The 22,618-nt window shown below is 40.7% G+C and overlaps 1 protein-coding gene across 4 annotated transcripts in view; it reads right to left on the bottom strand.

The window, feature by feature from the left end:
• Positions 1–22,129, bottom strand: part of LOC112980263 (chromodomain-helicase-DNA-binding protein 1) — a 51,769-nt gene extending 29,640 nt beyond the window's left edge. For 3 of the 4 annotated variants that reach the window (XM_064500580.1, XM_064500584.1, XM_064500583.1), the window contains exons 1-7: positions 21,765–21,917; positions 19,851–20,055; positions 6,515–6,719; positions 5,379–5,486; positions 4,075–4,142; positions 1,743–1,892; positions 1,174–1,445 (exon numbers count right to left, since the gene is read on the bottom strand). In XM_064500580.1, coding sequence (XP_064356650.1) covers positions 1,174–1,445; positions 1,743–1,892; positions 4,075–4,142; positions 5,379–5,486; positions 6,515–6,719; positions 19,851–19,903 — 856 coding nt within the window. In that variant the 5' untranslated portion in view covers positions 19,904–20,055; positions 21,765–21,917. Of the gene's footprint in view, positions 1–1,173; positions 1,446–1,742; positions 1,893–4,074; positions 4,143–5,378; positions 5,487–6,514; positions 6,720–19,850; positions 20,056–21,764; positions 21,918–21,965 lie in introns of those variants that run through there. The other variant, XM_064500581.1, reaches the window with a different exon arrangement.
• Between the last annotated feature and the right edge of the window lie 489 nt (positions 22,130–22,618).

The raw sequence follows: 22,618 nt of genomic DNA, 5'->3' as shown, positions 1-22,618 counted from the left end.
CATCTGATTTTATGCTTGATCAGCCCTGAGACCTCAATAACCTGTTATTAGGGATGCTATAAATCTATTTCTTCCTAGGCATGTTTTACTACATTTTTTTTCTTCTGCCCTTGGAATCTTATCTGAGGAAATTTTTAATTAAACACAGACTGCATCCCAGCTGAAGCATACTAGCATCAGGGAACAGGCTCATTTCTGTGAGGAGGGCCAGGTAAAGAACTGGACTCAATCAGCTGCAGGGGCCAGATATGGCAACAGAGTGTGGCAACAACAAAGGACAACACAAACAGCAGTAACATCTGGAGAAGCAAAATATAACAAGCCTGGTCCAAGAGGTTTTGAACAGCGGTGACGCTGTGCATTGGAGTAAGAGACTTTAGGATAGACTGGAATTTAGGACTGCATAGGGGGAGAAGAAAGTTGAGAAAAGACAATGCAAACTCCAAGATGGGTCAGAAACTCTAGAGATTGGTTATAATTATTGGAGAAAGGTAGCTCTGAAGTGTAAGGGGCCCAGATCTTCTATAGTTAGAACCCTAATTTGCAGGCTAAAACACATACAGAGAACTGCCGGGCACTGCAACCCTTTGCTGCTGGAAACGTGACACCCTTACCATCATTCACAAAAAAAAAAACTTTTAGAAGTTCACATGCAAGAGCACCACTGAAATTTTAGACACACTTTGTAGCCATTCCACCATTTGTTTGTAATGTATTGAGACAATTTACACAGAAATAATCGAAACCACAGTCTCAATGGTTCAGCCTTCCTGACACCATCCTTCAGAGCTCAGGTTACTGGTTAGCTGTCCTATCTAGTCCACTTTCTCCCCTCCCAATGTATACAATTTATACCTATCAGGTATCAGAAAGTGTACAGACAGTGCTGTAGCAACATGGTGTGTATTTATGCAATACAGAGCTATCTGCCACTCATCTAATTTCTTTTTGCATTATTCAGTTATTTAAGTTCTATGCTTTACTTTATATGGCTTCAAAAGAGACTTTAAAAAACAGCCTCCTTATCAGGGTAAAAAACAATACAAGATGACTTGCTGGTATTTTTAAATTTATCACTGTTTACAAACACCGCAGGTGACCTAGAGCTGAGAACAATTGCTGAAGCTGTACCAAAACTCATTTCAGTATCTTAAGGACACAGATAAAAAATACCTCCTTTTCTGCCAATTCGACTATCCATAAACTTCTCTATAGTTTCAAATTCATCTTCTTCAGGTTGCGGGACATCTTCTCCACAGACTTCCAGCAAGTCATCAGAATCTGTCTTAGTTTCTTCAGCTTCTTTATAACTAACGTTGACTGTTGCCTGGCGACGAGATCCTCTCTTATCATAATCATCGTCATCATCGTCATCATCATCATCCGATGAATCAAGCTGCCTCTTTTTCTGTCCTGCACTCTTTTTGCCACTTTTTGGCTTAATTCTTAAGACAATAAGATATGACAAAACAATGGTGTTTCAACATGGAAAACCACAAATCATCTGTATTTGTTTCTAAATATGCATATTTCATGACTGTTCAGTTATGCCACTTTCAGTTACAGCCCACAGGAAAGAGGCATTCACTACAACACATTGGTATGATATGTTCTGTAGTTAAAAGAAAATTCTTCAATTTCTGTAATAAATATTTACATTTTCGTTTGCATGTATAGTAGTACAATGCTCAAGTTATTTATTAGAAATAGCACCGGACTATCCAAAATGCAAGACTTCTTACCTGCTTGGAGGTTTCCGGCTTTTGACCTTGTTTTTTGGCTCATAGTCGGATTCACTCTCTTCACAACTGCTTTTCTCCCTGTCTTCCTCTGATTCAGAATCGGAGCCAGTTCCTGATACTGACCCTGACCCAGACATTTGCCAATCTTCACTGTACGTAGTGAAAGAAAACAATAACTCACATTGGTTTTTGTATAAGGTATTCATCTACATGTTTGCTGCTATAATCTCAACCTTCTTAACAGAAATAACTGTTAGAGAATTTCTATTTCAGCATCAACTGAAAGGACAGAAAATTATCATGAACAGATAATTAACAAGTAAAAATATCTAATTCAACTCCCTTTGGAGCCATTAAATTTTCTATTATCAAGAGGTAGATTTAAAAAGAAAAATGCAAAACAAAAATCTGAATTGCTACACAAATTACAGAAGTGAATTAACATGCAAAATAAAGACTGACATTAAAAAAACCCTAGTACTTCACAAGACTTTAACTGGAAAGATCTGCATTTACTATCGCTTACCCATGCTCAAATCATAAAATACTGTAACATTATATTCTGGAGAGTCCAATATTCTCTAATAGCTATATTACCCTTCGCCTCATGTGAAGAATTGGCAACTTTGCCACAGGAACCAAGAATAATGCAGAAGCAGATTTGAGAAGCACACAGAAAGACTCGAACTGCAGCAATTTGTGAGAGGCATTGGCTCCCAAGAGCTCCCACTGAGTTCTCAAATCAGTGTTTCACAAACAGGCAAGATACGACAAGTAAACAGCTTGTGACTCTTGAAAGGCAGTACCTCCTTACTCCTGCTTAGCTGAGATCTTCTACTTTACAACAGGAAAGATGCACCCACCAGTCAACAGCATCTTGTTTCAGATTCTGAGTTTGTACAGGCAAATGACTTTGTACAGGCAAATTTAATCTTAATAGCTTTGCAACCAAAGCAGTGCAGGGGGAAGTCTGGCGCAAATTCTTGAAAGGTTACTACATCTTTATACTATGATTTATTATGAGGTTTAGGGCTCCTTGACCAAAGCCCTACAACAGTACTAATGTTCTTCAGAGGTGGATTATCACTCAAAGACTTCTTCATTAAATTTCAAATCAGGAAGCTTAGGAATCAGTGTTTTGACATCCCCTTCCCCCCATCCCCCACTTAAACATGCATTGGTTCTGGAAGAAATTACATTTTCATTGTTCTAAGACACATACATATACTGACCAGTGCTACAGCACCATTTGTCTTATTAAAATACTTTTTCTGCATGCAGTAAGTTAAAAAAAATGCAAATCTGCTAGCTGCATTTATTTGATGATATAGACAACAGATATAAAACACCACTTTCTAGGGCTTGATCCTGTGCCACATTATAGAACAAGAAATCTCTGATCTGCATATCAGACAATTGCAAACATACTTGTTCCAAATAGTCAGAAAACAAAATTCAAGTATTGAATATATGAGTTTATTTGGTTACTAGTTTCTAAACTTACATGTCTTTCCTGTAACAGAGTATGTTACTAGGTGTAACCAGATTCTTAAGTAACACAGGACTGCAAATAACTCATCACTAGAGAGGCACCATTTTGCATAGTTAACCTTTTTTGCATTTTATCCTTCGATTAACACTTCTCAAAGACTTTATACTGGCAACTCTGAATATTGAGATGACTCACTAATTGGAAGAAAAAGGTATGAGAGTACAGCTCAGTTGCTATACACCATTCATAAAAACACAGGTCAGAGTCTATTCTCCTTTCGTTATCATGAAGACAAAGTATAATCCTTTTCACAAACTTCTTGATCTACAGCTTAACAGCAGCTCAGCTTCAATTAAGCTTTCTTGGATAGTCAAAAAAGCTAATTACTATCAGACACGTAAAGACTTCTAAACAGTTCAGAGAGAAGAATCAAAAAGAATTGGCACAACCTATGGGATTCCAACTTAAATTTGATCCGAAACAACCTGCTGAAGTGGTATCCTATTTCTTCAATGATTTTTAGGGAGGACCCTCAGCACAAAAATATGCTGCACCTAAGAACATTTTTAACGTAAAAGTGCTGATAAATGTTTTTGAGTAACACTGTAGGTAATACAGGCTCTTTTGCTCAGAAGCAAATATGACATACATGTTCTTTTGAGATTTTTTACTTTAAGAATATTCCAAAGCATCAATCAAAACTGAGAAGCACAAGATAAAGATGAATTAAAAAGTGAATTTTTAAGTATTTCAAGTCTGGAGAAATGAAGCACGGGTAATTACGAGCATACACCACCATGACAAAATATGATGGGATATTATTTAGGAAAAATATCTTACTCTTTATGTTTTTTCTTCTTGGTTTCACTGGATGAGTCATCTGCAGAATCTTCACTACTAGATGAGTCCTGCAGATGAAGAAAAGAATATACATGATTCATTATCACAAAAAGAATGAAGTATTTTTAGTATTGAAAAGATAATTCATCTCCCCCTTTCACACTGGAATCATATTCTTCATGTTTTATCTTCTTCATCCCCCTCAGTGTACCTAATGATACTGAATAAGATGAGGATTGGTGATGTTTTTGTATTTATCCATCTATGAATATACCATACCAGCAGAACTCTAGAAACCACCACCAAAAGCCTGACTTTAAACCATGACTATACTTTACATAGGTACCTTGATTATTTTTAACTGCTGCAAGGTAATAAATCGAGATGAAATTCTACCGAAAGCCTAACAAATATCTTCTGCCATTTCAGAGCTCTGTCATCTTTCATATTCTCTCACATTTAAACACTAGTTTAAAAAAAGTTTGAGAATAGTATGTATGTTTCTTCTCTTTCCAGTCCTAAACAAGAAAAGAAAGTGATGAACCCTCTTAAAACTACATTTTCCTAAAACCAATCTCATAGAGATTAAGATTAAATCATTTTTATCCTGAAAAACAACTGTTAAAAAAAAATAATTCTTCCCAAGTTTTATATTAACATTTTAACTATATATGATTGGGTCCTTTGTTTTGATGATGAACAGCTAAACCATACCAAAACAGAATTCTGGAGTGATGAGTAAAGATTTGTGACCACGACGCTTCATTTTTATAATGAAGGAGATATGAAAGGTAAGTAAATTTCATTTCACAGTCACTAGTGTCCTTAAGAAATGTTCCTACTGCACAAAGTCAACATTGTTTTGGCCTATGGTTTAGATTTTAAAATATCTAACATCAGCACTACCTTTATACAAAAACACTACTTTTATACAAAAACAATAGTTGAGAAGTCTTTTAGCATTTTTAACTGTATTTATGAAACATAGAAGCCAAAAACACAACGGAAGTCTGTACTGTGTGACATAAAAATTTTGTCCATACATCATATTACCTAACTAAAAACACCAAATAAGCTAGACTGCTATAAATCTGGCACAACTCAGCTGAAAACATGCAACTGAAGATATTTTTACATTTCCTCATAAGCATGTCTGTTATTTGAACATTACTTTTATAGATTAAACCAGACTTTGACACACACACTTAGAGTATACAATCTGGCTCTACATAATTTTATTCCAACATATGGGGCAATGAGACACGTTCACATTTTAAAAAACTGACTTATTATGTGTTATTCACCTCTTCTGAACCACTGTCTGATGAAGCTGCCTTTTGTTGCTGTTGCTGCTGCTTCTTGAGCACTGCTGATCTCTGCACGGCAAGTATACTTGGACTGGACTTCCAAAACTGAACCAGAATTCAGATATGAGACTCATTTAAAAATAATGAAACTTTAAAGTTTACCGCATACTTACATTTCTTAACATTAGCAGCATCACTAGTGAGATTGATCTCAATTTTATCAGTGACAAAAAATCACCATAAAATACTGCATGCATTAGTAACATCAGATAGTAGTTTAAAGCAGCAAGATTTCTGCAGAGCAGAGCACTATATAAGAATTGCCAACAAAATTTTTACTGTAAACAACAGTTGTGCAAGTCTCTGTATTATTAAAGTAAAATATTTTTAAAGTAAATTGTTAATGTGGTCCAGATAAATCGTTGCAGGCCACTCAGATGATATAATCTTCCAGTAATTTTGCTTCATCTGGGAATAGTGAAGTACATAAACAAAAACACAAAAGAGAATTCGTAACAGTCTGGATCTTATGGTAACTAATATTTTATTACCTTTAATTTATACATCCAAATAAAGCCCATACTACACAGAGAAACAGAGGAGAGTTCAGGTAATTGTGATCCACTGGATTTAAGAAGATTTCTAAACAATATTTTTTTCCTAAATTTATTAGACTTCTGCCATACAGAAAGCCAAATGTATGTAAACTTAGAATTTTTGTAACACCGTTTATTGGTGATACAAGGAAAATAAGTATTAGAGAGAGAACTTAAAAAATAAAATTTTAGAAATAACAGCATAATGTGTGGCTTCATCTTCAGAAATAAGCAGTAAGTAAATAGGTGCTTTTGAACGATACATTTTAGGTAGGTACTTAACTGTAAATACCTATAAATGCTAGAATTTAAGAGCATCAGTACAAGCACTCATCTATGAAAAACTTAGCCAATAACAAAATGTTATGACAGCTAAGCACGTGCATTCACTAACCCTTCCAAGTTAAATTCTAAGTAAAAAAGTTTTATTACCTCATCTTCTTTATTCTTTTCTTAAATGAAAAACTGCTCCTGAAACTAACTGCACAGTAATTTTTTTTTTTCCTCCACAGGGTTCATTTATATGTTTTGTTTTACCTCAGATCCATCAACTTTTGGTGGCTTAGCTTGAACTTGTTTCTTCTCTCTAGATGTGTCAGACTCCGATTCTGATTGACTGCCTGACTCGGACCCAGAGTCAGAGTCACTGCTACCTGACTGGCTGCTACTTCCATCACTACTGCTTCCAGAGCTTGAACCAGATCCAGAACCTGATGCTGACCCAGAATCATCATCTGATCGGCTGCAATTAGAAAATAGCAGGATATTACACAATGGCTAACGTAACCAGACAAAATTAAAAAAAAAGTCACAGTGGAAAGACTTTAGCTTCGCCTAAAACCAATTGTTAACTCAGCCCAAACACATGGGAAATGTACAAATGGATGCAGTGGATTCAGTCAGTCAAGAATGAGAATTGAGAGCATAGTAATTTCAAATTATGTTCACTTGAACTGCAAACATTTAAAAGTCTCAGGAAAGATAATGCCAAAATCCAAAACAATAAACCCAAAAGGTGAGATCAAAATCTAGCCTATCACTGCCCACACAAATCATAGGGAGAGGTGGCAAATTGATCATCCTCTGCCCTAGAATACACTTAATCGACAACAAAGCAAAAAACACTGCTCTTCCTGCTGTTGCTAACACCAGTGAAACTGGACTAGTGTGGAGGAAAGGAAAGAAGCTACCCACAGACTGACTCCTATAGATAGCACCTCAATTAGTCCTCTGCATCTGCTGATTTTGAAAGACGACAGAAAGAAACAAACCATGGTGACGCTTCCTTCTTCTGAAGTTAGATGTTAAAACACGCCCCCCCACACACATACACATTCAAATCCCAAATCTTTTCTTTATGAAGACATCAGCTGGCTACCATCTATGCACTCCACTAATATCAACCTGCCAGTAGATGTGGATCATGCAATATTCAGTGTTCAGACAAACTCCTTATCTCGCCAGCATTACCTCTCAACAATAGTGGCCTGGGAATGGATTCCCCCCTGGACTTATTGGCAGGGTCAGCAGAATAAGAGCCACCTATCTCATCATCACCTCTGCTTCTCACAGTAACTTGACCTGATCTGGACATGAGCAGGGAAACACAACCAGACTGCGTATCAACTGAAAGCGACATCTGACGAGTTAGCGTAAGCTTTTCAAAGTCAATATTCAACCTTCCTATTAATAAATAAGATTATTAAAAAAAAAAAAAATCTGTGGCTAGAAACATGAGGGATGGGAGAGAACAACATAGGAAATTACAAGGCATGAGAGGAAAGAGCAAATAGTAAGGTTCACCACAATTGATCTAGGCTGGCTTAATGATACCATATACGAAGGACAATTCAGGATCAGTACCATAGATTAACAGCTAATTTGTACTTAGAATAAAGAAAAAAAACCAGAAAAATTAAACTTAAAGGTCCTAGCATTCACCGGGTCTTACTAACCTTTCTTATACCACAGTACTATACCAGAACAAGGAGGAAACAGGAAAAGGCAAACTGAGCACTGGCAAGTTATTTTAAAGCTAGTGAAAAGATACCATTTTTTACAAGGCCTTGCTAAAACATTTACAAAAGCTCAAGATGCTATGGCAGTGTTCATAGATGCTTAAAAAGTTTTAAATTCATTAATAAAAAGTACATTCGAGAGTTCAAAGCACACAGGACTAGTGTATATTCAGTAGAGCTTAATTCAACTCTAACCATTCAAATTAATGCAGATATGTGAAACTACGCTACAGTTGCTGCCTGCACACCCTCTTATGTGCAGAACATATTCTCAGAGGTCTACAGCACATAGAAAAAACAAATAAGATAAATAGCTGTGACTTCATTTCTACTGAACTGTGGGGTACTTACCCAGTCACTGGCCACAGGATAACTAATAGTGGAAGGCCTTGAGGACTACCAGCACCCATGTAATTTATCACATGTTCTTACTGCAAGAAGTCAGTTTCTACCCCAAGCTTCAGCAGAAATTTGACTCAGAGGCACAACCCCTAAAAGGCAGTAATCTAACCCCAAAACCTAAAGTACTTGTTTCCAAAGGAGGTAGGAAATTGGGCAATACACGAGTAAGTTGGCAATACATGAGTAAGTTCTGCATATTCTGCCATGAAGATACTGTAGATTGCTGAGAGAGTACAAGCAGTACTGTATATATAACAAGTGATACTTAAATCCCCAATAGCTGCAACAGCCTGGGTATCAAAAACTTTCCTCTGAAAAATCTAATGGATTTGAAACAACAGCAACAGTGATGGGGAACCTGAGGCAAAACACACTCCATACAGGAAATTTTACACAGCAGATGTTCCATTTTCAGCATTAAAAAACATTATTTTTAAACATCACAGAGAAAAATTACATTTTGCTTTTTAGCGCCGAGATCACTGGATCCTAAGGGCCAGTATAGAACAAGTTTATGCCAAGGCAAATCACTAGCTGTCATATATTTCTGGGTGCAGACTGTGTCCTTGCTTTTCCTACACAGTCCAAACCTTCACAATTTTTTTTAACATTTCTAATAATAATTTTCTTTCACACAAAGTGTAACACTGATATGTCAGCATTTTCAAACTATGACATTCAACTGACTTTTCAAAAAACTTAGCAGTAGCATCTTCCATTTTCAAATGATTTTACGCTAACACTGGTGGCAAGAAAGGATTAAAGAAACAAGCATCCTAGCTTAGCCATTCTCTCCAAACTCGCTGCCTCTGCTCTCTCACAAAACTTACTTTTTCTTAAACTAGAAAATAAAATATAAGGGAAAACTCATACCCTAACCAAGCTATGCGGAGATGCAAGCAGTTGTAAGAAAACCTCTTTGCATCAATACCACAAAAAAAGTCTATTGCCTAACAGGACTACCTATCCAAACAGAAGCTGAAGCAAATTTTTAGCAAATGACGTATTTATTAATTATCTTTGAAGGTAACTACTTACATGACAGACAGACAAACTTGATCACTAACATTTTTTTTGTTTTTGTTAACGTCTCATAAGAAACAGTTTTAGACCCACATCAGGCTAGACTACTAACCTGCATCATCAACTTCTGAGATGAAGCAACGCCTTATTTATTTTTGAAATAATACTTTTAAGAAAGCAGTGACAATAAAGTAAGAACACAGAACTTTCTAAAACTAAGAAAGGCACCAGAATATGCAAAAATTTGTCTGGACCAAAGGAAGAAAAGTTATCTAGAGAGAAGAATAAAAAAAATGACTTTTCCCCTCAGCAAAATCAAAAAGGAAAGTGTGTCTGCGGCATTCTAGCCATATCTCTTAAGCAGCACCCATAATGAAAAACTCAGGTATGGAAAACTCCATCTTACTGAAAAACTATTGTAGTAATAGTTTCTAATTACAACTTCTGTTCAACATAGCTATTAGCAACTTGCTCTACCATGTCAATTCACCATCCCTTTCTAGAACTTGCCTTTGCAGATACAAAATCACTAGGATATATCTGTACTTGGCTTTTGTGTTCGTTTCACTTGTGCAGTGCTGACCTCCCCAAAATTTAACCAGGAACCATTGCCACTCAGCATCACTTGAGCAGGGCCAAGATTCACCCTGCCTCAGGACTCAACCGAGAAACCTATCCGAAAGCCAACCTTCCTGGTGAAAAAGGCAGCCTAAAGGTTGCAGCTGCCTATATCTTCATACTTCTGCTAAGTAATATGAAGAATGCCAGGATTAAACCAAAGGCTTGCTTGATCATCCTCCAAGAAGCCAATCTTTCAGCTACAGTATTTTAGCTAAGGATGCTTATGCCTGGAAGAAAAATAGATACCCTCCCACACCCAATACACATTTTACTGCGAACACAAAACTACGGGCACAGTAAGGGGTAAAAGTCATCTCCTTGCAAATAAAGGGGAAAGGAAAAAGGATCTTCAAAACTTCACTTTAAATGTTGCTACATTTGCTCTGAATTTCAGCAATTTTCACAGAAGTTGAAAGACAGCATAAGCAGCAATATGAGCGTTCACAGCTGAAGCCAAGCACCTTTAAAACCTAATCTTAGTCCTCAAACAATACATTTCGTCTGATGTTGAACGATATTCCATAAGGGTAACTTATTCTGACATTGCTATTGCTGCCCTCTCCAACCTTCCCCAAGCACAGCACTCCCTCAGTGGTCAGTACAGTCTGTAAAGGCAACAGATTCAGCTTGTAAAAACATCCTACCAACGCGCAACATCCACGAAGCAATGGAGCAAGCAAACAGGAGCGAACAGGGCAGTGTTTAAGACTGCTATCCTGAAACCAAAGCATAACATGGTGCAAACCAATACAGAATTAGAAAAATTAACTAGGTTTCAAATGAAATTTTTTTTTATTGCTTTTGATTTTAGTACATGAATTGCACATTGCATCATGAGAGACTGCAGGTGTTTTTCCAACTGCTTAAAATTCTATACAGTCAAATTCCTTTCGCTCTGTCTCCACAGAGCATTGCTGACGTGACCAAGAAAGAGAATAACACTGTGCAGAACACTTATTGCAATGCAGCACCTACCAGCATCACTGTAAGTTCAGAAAGCTCGTTTGCCAGCATTTTTAAAATCTAATAGAGTTTTTGAAATTCATAGGAGAAGACATAGGATACAGAAGCTTCATACAGATTTCTAGCAGCCCAGATGACATTTTCTTGGTCTGCTGAAATGAATACTGTAACAGGCAGCTACTACAGGGCAAAACAATCATGACCAGCTTCAGGAAAGTTTACATGCTTTTGAGAACTTGAAAGACAAGTGAACTCTCACTCTAAATACTTGTATCGGTGGCATGTCAGAAGTGGTTTAATTTTTCTTGAAATGGAAAAGGAGATACAATCCGAGAAGAAAACAGTGCATGTTTTCTAGTAATAATTGTCACAAGCCATCATTGCTAACCAAACTACAAGTGAGAGCATTTCATACTATATCAATTTGACTTTTAAAATATTCCAAATAAAAAAAACAACAAAAAATCCTGCATGATAGCAAGACAGTATACTTGCATTAAAAGAAGGAGAATCTAAGTTCTATAATAAAGATGTTAAAATATAAACTCAGAGAGGAAAATATGACTGCCTCACAGCTATTAACATTCTTGTCACTTTCTGTTTTCCTCCTTTGCCTATGGGCTTCTCCATTTTCCCTGCATTTTTTGTGGCACAGTATACAAGCAATGCCTCCTCTAAAGAGCTTTAAAAACTATCTGATGTTGTCCACCTAGGGTCCATAATTTGCATAACTCTTCTCACAGTGAGCAATGCCCATGAATGTGATGAATGCACTCTGGTGCAAGCAGCACCACTGACCTCTACAAGATTAGTCACCTGAACTGGCACTACTAATTACTGAGATTCTGGTATCATATCCCTAGTGCTAAGATGCAAGGAACACAATAAACTGAAATATTCCTTCAAACAAGGACTCAGAATACTATCAGGATTGCCTCTGCTACCTGCTGCCTAATGCTGTTACTTAAATATCATCTCAGGAACAGCAGTCATAATCCTCTGTTCTTCACATTTCCTCTTACATAACAGGACAGGCAAAGAGCTTTATTTCTTGCTTCCTTCTCTTCATGTACAGTTGTGGGTCAGTGCCCTTGATTTAGACACTTATTTGAAACAGTTCAGCAGAAAGTGAAAGAGGACATGATACTCTTCCTGTTGTGGACACCTGGGGTATTGCAAGAAAGAGGGTTTGGGTACAACACAACCAGCCTGTGCACCCATATCCTCTTTCCTTCTTCTTCCAAAAAAGCCTGCTTGAAACTGGGAGGTAGGAGGGAAACTTCACTTTCTTCAGGCACCTTGCCTAAATTGGAACATCCCTGTCCTTCCTTCACCCTTTCTGAATCTAGTCCAGAGACCGGTTCTCCACAGGACAATCCAAGGCAGGATCCTACTGTCTTCTTCAACTTTTCTAGTAGAATAGCTATACATACCTTACATATGAACAGAGAAAGAGACAGTGTATAAGACTTCATTCTTAGTTAACTATTCACCTGTGTTTATTAATTTACCCAATCCCACCTTGTCACATTATGCCTTCCCTTTCCTCTGGTCCTGCACTGCTGCCCTCTTCCAACCATCTCTATCCTGTGATCTGATTGGCTTTTTTCCCCCTCCCTTCTTCACTGAGGGCTTCCAAGAAAAGACCAAATATCAGCATAAATTATAAACACTATCAAGACTAGGAACTCTAGATGGAAAACAACAGGACACAAGTTAAGCTATAGAACAGAGATGCTGTTAACATGAAGTATACAGAAAGATAATATTCAGCATTTGCTAACATTACCTGTCAAGGAGCATCCATGATCTTTTAGGTACTTCATACGGTTACTCGAAACAGAATTCCTGCTTTTATAAGACCCTCTTTTGAAAATATATCATATTAGCCTACTTCCCGTGCTCCAAAAAAAATTTACATACGAAAAAGATCAGTAAAATTAAACCAGCATTATTTGATAAAAAGTATTCTTGAATGACAAACCATTCAATACATACACTGTACTTTGTTCAACTGAAAAAGAACCTAAACAAAGACAGGAATGCATCAGACAGCACAAAACAGCTACAGTAGCACCACAGGACTATAGATAAAAAGTGAGAGTGATGGATAAAGCAGTATGATGACATCTTCAGTCCTGTTGGAGCAAGACTATTTCTCTACCATGCAAACAGACCACTGCAATGACGATGAAGTTAGCTGACAATGCTAACTTCCAGTAGTGGGGGCACAGCAGTGCATACTAAGAATGAATAGCATGTTCTCAGAATGGGACTTCTGCATGAAAAATAGTTTCATGTATGTTGGCAAATCAAAGTAAAGGCAATAGAGAGCATCTTCCAGGATGTTTAGTAAAGAAGCCTCTCTCACTCCTTGTCCTTGAACCAAGTAACTGCATTTGTACAGTGGCGTACGTCAAATCTGATTTGGTATGAAAGCATGACACAGCTAAGAAGTTTGTCTGTACCGCATTTTATAAACACCGCTTTTGGGTACTCTCAATGTATTTAAGAGCAATTCAAGAGAGATCCCTGAATACAGTATGTATTTTCAAACTCTTTTTCAAGAAAAGCAAGATAGTTTGATGAAAGTACTGAAAGAAGTAATTTTTGAGTTTGTTTATACATGTTTATATTTCAAACCCCAATAAATACCTGTAGAATAAAATCAGAGTATGCTTTGGGGAGATGACAGAAGATATACTTAAAGAAAAACATCACTGATAGTGAATCAGATTAAAAGCCAGTACTCTGTCACAGAGTCGCTAGTTCTTTTCAACAGTCTTTGGTTTAGCTTTGCTAACTTACCTCTCAAAGCAAGGTCTCCCTGATAGGAAAACGCAATGAGGAACAGTCACCTAATTTACAGAAGGCATCGGGCAGAGAAACTCCAAGATGGAAAGCTACACAAGCTATGCTGCAAGAGCACTGCTAAAGCATTTAGACTCCTGTATAAGGTCTAGGATGATAAAGGACAGAGTGGACAATTTATCTTTGCTGATTTAGAGTGCATGCATTATGTTAAGCTGCCTTAAGAATCTTCCATTTTAAAAATGGCAGGAAACAAGTATCAATTTGAGCAAAAGTTCAATTCCCCCCCCCCACACACACACACAAAAAGAGCCTGCAGGGTCTTTGAAAAGCATCTGACATGACAGTGAACTGCTATTTTAATAAATCATATGTCCAAGGAAGGGATGCATTTAAATAAGAAGAGCTCCTTTCAGAATAAATAGAAGCAACAAATGCCAAGCTCTTAAAACTGCAAGTTCACAGGTAGCTTTCTTTAGGCAAATGGAAGTGTTTCTTGGTTTCGCTTTGTTTTTAAAGCAATCCGAACTACTTAATCTGATTAGATGTGTAAAAAGGAGTTATTCTATTTGTCACCGCAGGTATAAAGCAAAGGGGGCAAAGACTATAAAGTTCAGGCTATCAAGAAGTGTTATTTCCTGTCCTCAGCTATTACAAAGCATAAACTCAATTCCATTTTCTTGACACAGGCTGGCAACTAGAAGGACAATAATGGATACATTGTATTTCCAGGACTGTAGACTATTATCTGCTGTGAGTACTATAAACTTTCCCCAAAGCAAATATATCAAAATTGCACTGATCATCTAACTTTCACAACCCTATGAACTACATTGTAAAAGACTTTGAGAGCCACAAGTCACATATTTTAGAGGGCAAAGGAGGTTTGGGAATATCTCAAGGGCAGGAGGTATCAGTGGCTCCTGAGGGGTCTACTACTGCTGTGCAATGTGACCACAGTTAGGTGCGCAGCTGGTTCCAGCGGCAACACAACTACGTCTTTATCAGAATTTCCTTCTAGATCACCAGCAAACAAAAGTATTAGATAGAGTTTAATCAAAAAAAAAAAAAAAAAGCCCCCCAAAACAACAAAAAACACCACAATTGAGGGACTGTATCTGGCTAGATTTAGTGTATATGCTAGTTCTATTGCAGTATCTTAACTCTTAAAACTTTACCCTGTCTTAGGGAATGTGAAAAGCCAGCATTAGCTAAAAATTTGAGACTCTCAGAAGAGTGGAATAGAGTCCAAATCCTGTGAAACAAATATCTGCCAGCTCAGCTAGACCAGACAAAGACTGGGATCTGGATAAACTCAGCAGGCCTCCTATAACCAAACTAGAAGCCATACGCGCAGTGAAAGCTGTATTGTGAATTGAGAATTTCTTCTTTTTTAAATAGGTAAGGCCAACGTACTAGCCCAAAATACTTTGTTTTTGATGCATGTTCTGTCCAAACTCTCTATGATAAAGCAAAAAGATACTTTTAATTTAGAACAAGACAGTGCATCAAACTTTAGTATGCTTATTTCTGTAACACCTCAACCTTCATAAAATTGGCAACTTATTAACCACTGAAAAGATTACTGCTGACAGAAGCAAAAGAGCTTGCTTCATCCACTGGCTGTTCACATGAAGTTCTATCCACAGTTTCCTCTACCATTCAAGCATTTTTATGGATTTCAGAAATCTTCTGTGCTAACATATGTATAGTTCTGTATTTTCTTCTTCACTCTCTCTCTCTCCTTGCCTCTGTGCCTCTCTCTACAAACACACTTTCATGAATATTACCTATGAACTGTCTACCGAAAAGAAACCAGTAGATAGGAACACTTTTGCAAGTATGGTTGGGGAATCTTTGTTTTAACTCCCACTTACAATTTGAAAGCTACTACTCTAGATTACTATCAAGAAATCTCTTTTTAATCTTCCATAGAAGGTATGACTTTATACAGCAAATTCAAGCCTGCTGACAAATAACTGGCTTTATTTAACCATCTTTTATGGTCCACAGACTATTAAATAAAAGTGAATTAAAATTCACAGAAATTACATTCTTTCATTAACATCAGCTTCCAAGTGTGTAAAGAATACACAAGACAATAGAATACACGAAGAATACACAAAATCAGGGTTTTTGGTACAAGAAACCACTTTCTGGTTACTGGAAAAGGGGAGCACAATGCACCTTTCCAGACAAGCTATACTGAGCACAGCCCTTTCTACCTACAAAGAAGGGAGGTCTGCTTAAGCGCTCCATGTCTTGTTCTACAGGAAACATAGAAAGAGTACAGAGGTGGAAAAACAGATTTCTATTCAGCTCCACCAGTGTTTCGCTTCTGCATTCCCTGTTCTACCTGGAGCTCGTGCAGTTCAGGTATAACTGCCTTTCCTTGCTCATTAAGCTTTCTTATTACTAGCTAACTGTTATGTATTTTACTCCTATTTAAGTTTGGAACAAAAGGTATTCAAGAACACTACACAAAAATGCTTTGCCTAACTATTAATAGGAGTCAGCTTCTCAGAGCTTTGCTATAACATTTATGTGCTGTCACTTATTTGCTATCCAGATAAACAGTACCTGTGATATTTTACCTAAAGCTACTGAAAATATTCCAGGACAGTGATTAGAAGTAAATAAAAGGCTGGACAGTACAATCCACTGTGATTATTACACAGCAATTGGAACATCAAGCAGCAAGATTAGATGACAGCATTTATGTCAGTCTACAACCTTCATCACGTTTGGCATTAGCACAGATTTATAGCTTCAGAGGTTGCTAACGTAGCCAAGGAAAATCCAAACTGTGCGACAAGAAGTTATTCAATGGTGAAAGTAGAAGAGGTGCATTTTTCCACTTGTGGCGAAATAGAAGTTCAGGCATAACACCTGCATCAAGGGAAATTTTTCCAGTCATCCATCAGCCAGGTGAATAGACTCAACAGTGGAAAGGAGTACAGGAGCATGACATTTCTTTCCCACATGCTTCAGATAGGCATCCTGTTCACAGTCACAGGGAGTAAAGACCAGCTACAACACTTTACTACAGTGCTGGTCAGTGTATGAAATCTAAGGCTTCTAATCAGTTCCTTCTCCAGCCCCCCTATTACTGAGATGGATGATTCCTTTCACTTCCAACCTACAGACCTTCCACAACTTCTGCAAACCACAGTAAGAGTTTCTTCACAACAATATAAAGCACTGATGAGGCTGTGTATTTTTGTAAATCCTGCCCTGATCTGCAGCAGCTCTTAACTTTCCAAAGTAATGGTGGTGGTTCCCCTAGATCAGGCTGTATTTAATTGTGATCAGGACTATCACCCCACAGCGACAGCCATGGAGGTTTACACAGACATCAAAGTGGGAAAAATGGCCTTACTATATTTGTAAAGTCTCGCATTTGTAACGTGACATGCTTTTCAAAGATTTGTTGCAGTTATCACCAACCGAATCAGCAAGGCTGCTACTTCGATTTGTTGCTGTATCCACCTTCATCTCTGGGCCTTTCCTCTCTATTTTTGAAAAGTCTAATCTCTACACTTTCTTCCCAGCAGCAACTCTCAATTGCTTTCTCAACTTGTTTTGCTTCCCCCATTCTGAATGGAACAGGATCACTAAAGCCTTGTAATGATACTTAGCTATCAATAGTAACTATTTTGTTACTGATTTCTATTTCCATTCTATAGAGTTCACATTTCCAGACCATTTGAAGGCTAAATGCAGTTTCACTTCCCCAGTTACGGTTAAGTATCTGCCTGCAGTCACAGCTGGATTAGTGAATTCCTGTCCTAGTGAAAATAATTTTGACTCCTAGAGAACTTGAGGCAAAAAACCCCCAAAACAACAACAAAAAACAAACCAACCCCAAACACTCCCCCCCAAAGCCTAAACAGGCAAGTCATACTCAGGTACACCTTAAGCAAACTCCTCAGTTATTTTAATAATGGGACTGGCTAAACAGAAAGGGCTCAATTCTTTAAAATGAAAGCTTTCCTCTTTCCTTTACAAAGTAGAGCTTCCTGATAGCAAATGGCAAACATGCAAATAGACTTTCCAAGACCTGTCTGTTAATCTGATTGCGAGGCTGATGGTTGATACAAGTTCAGGGAAAACAGTTCTAAACTTTTTGAAACTTTTTAAAAAGTTTAAGATGTGCTCAGCAGCACATTGAAGATGCAGAACAAAGTCACACTTCACCGTCAACTATCAAGCTTTAAGTACTTAGCATCTTCCTGATACTTACTTTTAATGAAGCCCCTGGGAAACTTTTGATGTTTAGCTGTTCTAGTCTTACAGTCTTTTAGTCTTTAACGTTTAAATAACTTTGATATACCAGCATCTAGGAGCAGTCATAGGGCAATACAAAGTATTTTTCCTACCTTATCTTCAACTAGGTGACTTTATTCTAGCAGTTAAAAAAAAAAAAAATCCTAAATGCAAAGTCATCAGAGTTGTCCCTGACAAGTTAACGCTAGTAGAAGGTCTGATTTATAACTCTCAAAAAGTTCAGAAAACTAGCCTTGTTTATATTATTTTATTTCGTTCATGCTCCTCTGCCCAACTGACAAGGCTTGTTTTGTTTGGTTTTTATGAGTAGCCAGGAATATTTGCCACTTACTGGAAGAAATCCCAGATCTGCTAACTAGACAACTACCATCTTTACTGGAAGCAGAAGTCTTCAAAAATTATTATGTACTAGAACTTCCAAATTATTCACAAGATTCAAAGTTTACTGACTTTCTAGGATATTTCTAGTTATAACAGGAAGCTTGACATAAAAATACACAAAGGTTGTTAAAGTTTCTTTGGTCTTACTGCTCACAGATTTCCTAGTGATTTGCACCTAACGACACCTAAACACTTCTCTCTTCCCCTTCTTCCCACCCTGTCATTCACTATGCTACATGATCAGCTGGCCAATATGTTTTTATTGCATCTCCTCACTTGGGGCAATAATTTAGATTCTCTCCTCTACCCAACCTGCTGTTTTCATAGAGTCTCAGAACTCAGTTTTCTTTATGACCTCTGACTGGAATCAACTAACAGGTTCAACAGGCTGTGATCAAAAACGGGGAAGAGTGAAAGATGGGCAGACTGACAGCACGATCACAACCACCTCTTAGAATTTTGTCTAAAAGTGCTTCTTTCGTTTGCAAGACTGCCTTGACTTCTTAAATCTGAAGCATTCATCATATTCCTAGTTTTAAAAATATGAACTTCCTAGTGTAGTAAAGACTTGTTGAACTTAACAATCTTCTAGAATAAGAATTTTCACAATTTCACTACAATTCCAATTTTACAATTTTGCTATAATTTCCCTGTAATTTCATTACCCTCATCTTGCGGCAGAAAAGTTTTAATGAGGCTCTTCCAACCAAGGAGATACTCCAGAACACCAGCATCTAAAGATCTGCTCATTTTTATATTACATTACAGTGCTGGAATTTTTTTTTTAATTAGAAAAAAACAGCTGGAAAACTGTACTTCATTTTGGAAAACAAATACAAAGTCAATACTTTTGCAGTCATACTGCTTTAACAGCTCAAAAAAGAAGGAAGCCTCATGAAGTATTACATATCGGAAACTAGAATTAGCAGCCCACTGTTCCTGCTTTTTAGGGATAGTCTAGTTAGGGGCTTATACAGCACATATTATATGATGACTGGTGTGCCTTGCACTTTGTGGACACAAGTTTTATTTTAACATTCCAATGCAATCTGTTTCAGGTTTTGATATTTCAATTTTTTCCTCAAATAGTATTACTATTCTGTTAGATGTTGATGCAGTTTTAATCCTAGTTAAACTTTATTAAGGTGTATACATGATTATGGTTACTAAGCAAAGCAATCTGAATGTAACAAGCAGACTGAGCATCTGTAATAAAGCATGGCTCATCCTCCTAACTATGGTCTGCTTGCTAACCAGGAAGTTTTGGTACAAAGTTAAAATGTAAATGTTCTATGTGTAAAATGTTCTAATAAACACAACATAGGAGAATATAAAGCCGAGAAGGACTGAAATGACAGAGCGCTTACCTTGACTCTCCACTACTGTTTCTTACACTTTCTTCATCACTGTGCCCATTCATTGTAAATATTTAGAAGTTTAAAAGATAAATAAAAGTCCACTCAGGTTACAATGTGGATGTCAAGAATTCACTTCCTGGTACTCTGTGCGTCTTCCAGGTGGTGTGTTTGCTCAATTGTTCTCTGCAGGTATTCAAGATTTCTCTCAAATTACCTAAAGCAGTAAAGGAAAACATTGACACAATTTGAAATATTTGATGGTTGCAGCCAAAAGACACTGAAAACAAGCTGGCTTGTCACACTGACACTAAAAGAGGGTATCTATCCCATTTGACATTTTCTTTTTACTGAAGAATAGCTTCTGGTGCTATCTTCCCATGCTTTATTGTTTTATCATCATTTTCTTGTCCAAAAAAAACAGCCTTTTCTGTTATCTATTAAAAAAACCCACAAATTCTTCTCAAAAGAAGAGATCTTTTTATTAGCTACTTTGAAAACTTAGAGAACTAAATAAATGTAATAAAATATATAAAATGCACAAAAGGAAAGACCTGTCTAGCTTTTTTTGCCCAGCTGCTGTCAGGTTGCAAAATACAGCCCCTTATGCTCCTTTCTTCAACTTTGCATTGAAGGGGCTATACAGGTGACAATTGGTGCAGAACCACTAGCTGCAGACTACTTGGTAGGCCACAGACCAGCTTCAGAAACGCTACTGTCTTTAGCATTTGAGGTTAGAAGAACGATTTATGGTATGTCTGTGCTAGTACTATGGCAAAAGTCATGCCACCAGGTATGTCTTAAGGACAACCAGATCCAAGTTTTAAAAAGAAACGGCCTCTCCAGACACGCAGGTATAAACTAATAATGTTAATGCTCTGCTAATATTTGATCAACAGAAAGTATTTCATGCACAAAAAATGTGTATCAGAGGCATTTCCAGATTCGGACGTAATGTCTTCACGCAGCGGGGTTGAGCGCGAGGAGGGCTGTCCCCTTTCTACGAAATTCAGAGAAATTCGCGTGGTTCACCTAAACCAAGCCGCCAAGCTCCCGCGGACGGGAGGCTCGTTACCCGCTACACGGACACCTCACACCGGGCCACCGCAGCGCCGGCCGCGCCGGCAGAAAGTCCGCGCTCCGCGTCGGAGCCGCGAGAGCGTGAACGCGCCGCCGACCGGCCGCCGCGCAGCGCCGCTCCGCGCCCGGCGCCGCCAGAGCCGGCGGCGCCCGGCCGCAGCTGCCGCGGGCCTGGCGCGGGCCCGGCCCCGCCGCGGGCTCCGGCCGCTCCGGCCAGCGAACAAAGGCGATGACGGAGCCAGCGGCAGGAAGGGGCCCGCGGCCCGGGCGGGCGGGCGGCGCGGCCAGGCCGCGGGGCGGCGCGGCGGCGCTCCCCGCACCCCAGCCGCCGCCGAGGCCGCGCCCGGGCTCCCGCCGGGCCCGCGCGCCCCGCCGCCCCCCTGCGCCCCCCGCCGCGGCGGCCGGGCTGGGGCCGGCTGCCCCCCTCCCTCCCGCCCGCCCCCGGAGCCGGCGCGGCGCGGCCTGCGCGGGCGCCGCTGCCGGCCGAGGCTGCCTGGCGGCGGCGCCGCCGCTGCCCTCAGCGCTGGCTCCCCCGGCGCCCCCCATGGCCGGAGGAGAGCGAGGGCCGCGCTCCCGCTCCCAGCCGGCTCGTCACGGGCTCCCCCCGCAGGAGCCAGCGAGCGCGGCTCGACCCCGGCTGCCCGCCCGCCCCGCGGCTCCCTCCCTCCCTGTCCTCCCTCCCTCCGCGGAAAACAGGGAGCGGGCGCGGGGCCGCCCCGCGCATCCGCCCCCCCGGCCCGCTCCGCGGCGCCGGCCGCCCCCGCCCCCACCCGCCCTCGAGAGCGGCGGCCGCCGCGCAGCTCCGGACCGGCGAGCGGGAGCGGAGCCATGGCGGCCTCTGCCTACCTGCGTGCGCCGGCCCGGCCCGGCCTCCTCGGGGCCCCAGACGGCGCTACGCCCCGCGGGCAGGTCCGTGCCGCAGCCCGGGCTCGGGCGCTGCTCCCGCGGCCGCCGCGGGGCCTGGGCCGCGCCGCGCCGCTCCGCCCGCCGGCTCCCGGCGGCCCCGCGCGCCCGCGGCCCGCGCCCGCTCGAACAATGGCCCCGCACCGGGCAGGGGGCGCGCGGGCACCCGGGTGGCCGCCGCGCCGCTCCGCCGCCGCCGCCGCCGCCGCCGCTTCTCAAGTCCTGCCGACCGCCGCCATCACGCTGCCGCCGCCGCTGCCGCTCAGCTCAGCCCAGCCCCCTCCCCTCCGCGCCCCTCCCCCTCCGCGGTCGGATGGAAACCCCGGGCGTGATGTCAGCGCTGCGCCCGGGGACGGAGCGCGGAGCGGGGCGGGGCCGCGCCGGGGGGCGGCGGCGGGAAGGGCCGCGCGGGGGCGGGGGGCGCGCAGCGGGGCTGGGGGCAGCGGGTGCCCAGCGGGGGAGGGGGCCGGCGTCGCGCCGGCTGCGGCTCCCGCGGCTCCCGCGCGAGGCCGGACGGGCGGGCGCCATGACCCCGAGCGGCACCGCCGCCACCAAGCTCCGGCGCCGCGTTCCCGCTCTGCCACTGCTTTTTTTTTTTTTTTTTCTTTTTCCACTTGTTTGGGGATTTTCTGTGTAAAATCCGAGACCGGTCACGAGCGCGAGCGCTCCTCGGCCTTCCCGGGCGGTTAAAAGCGGCGCCGGGGCACGGCCGGGGCGCTGCGGGAAGGACGGCGGCCTCCATGGGGGAGGCATCCCCGGCTGGAGGCGGTTCTTCCTCCCGCCTCTCTTCCTCCTCG

This window comes from Dromaius novaehollandiae, chromosome W (genome assembly GCF_036370855.1).
Source record: "Dromaius novaehollandiae isolate bDroNov1 chromosome W, bDroNov1.hap1, whole genome shotgun sequence".
Classification (NCBI taxonomy): Eukaryota; Metazoa; Chordata; class Aves; order Casuariiformes; family Dromaiidae; genus Dromaius; species Dromaius novaehollandiae.
Note: the sequence above shows the minus strand (reverse complement) of the source record. Positions and strands in the feature narration are given on the sequence as shown.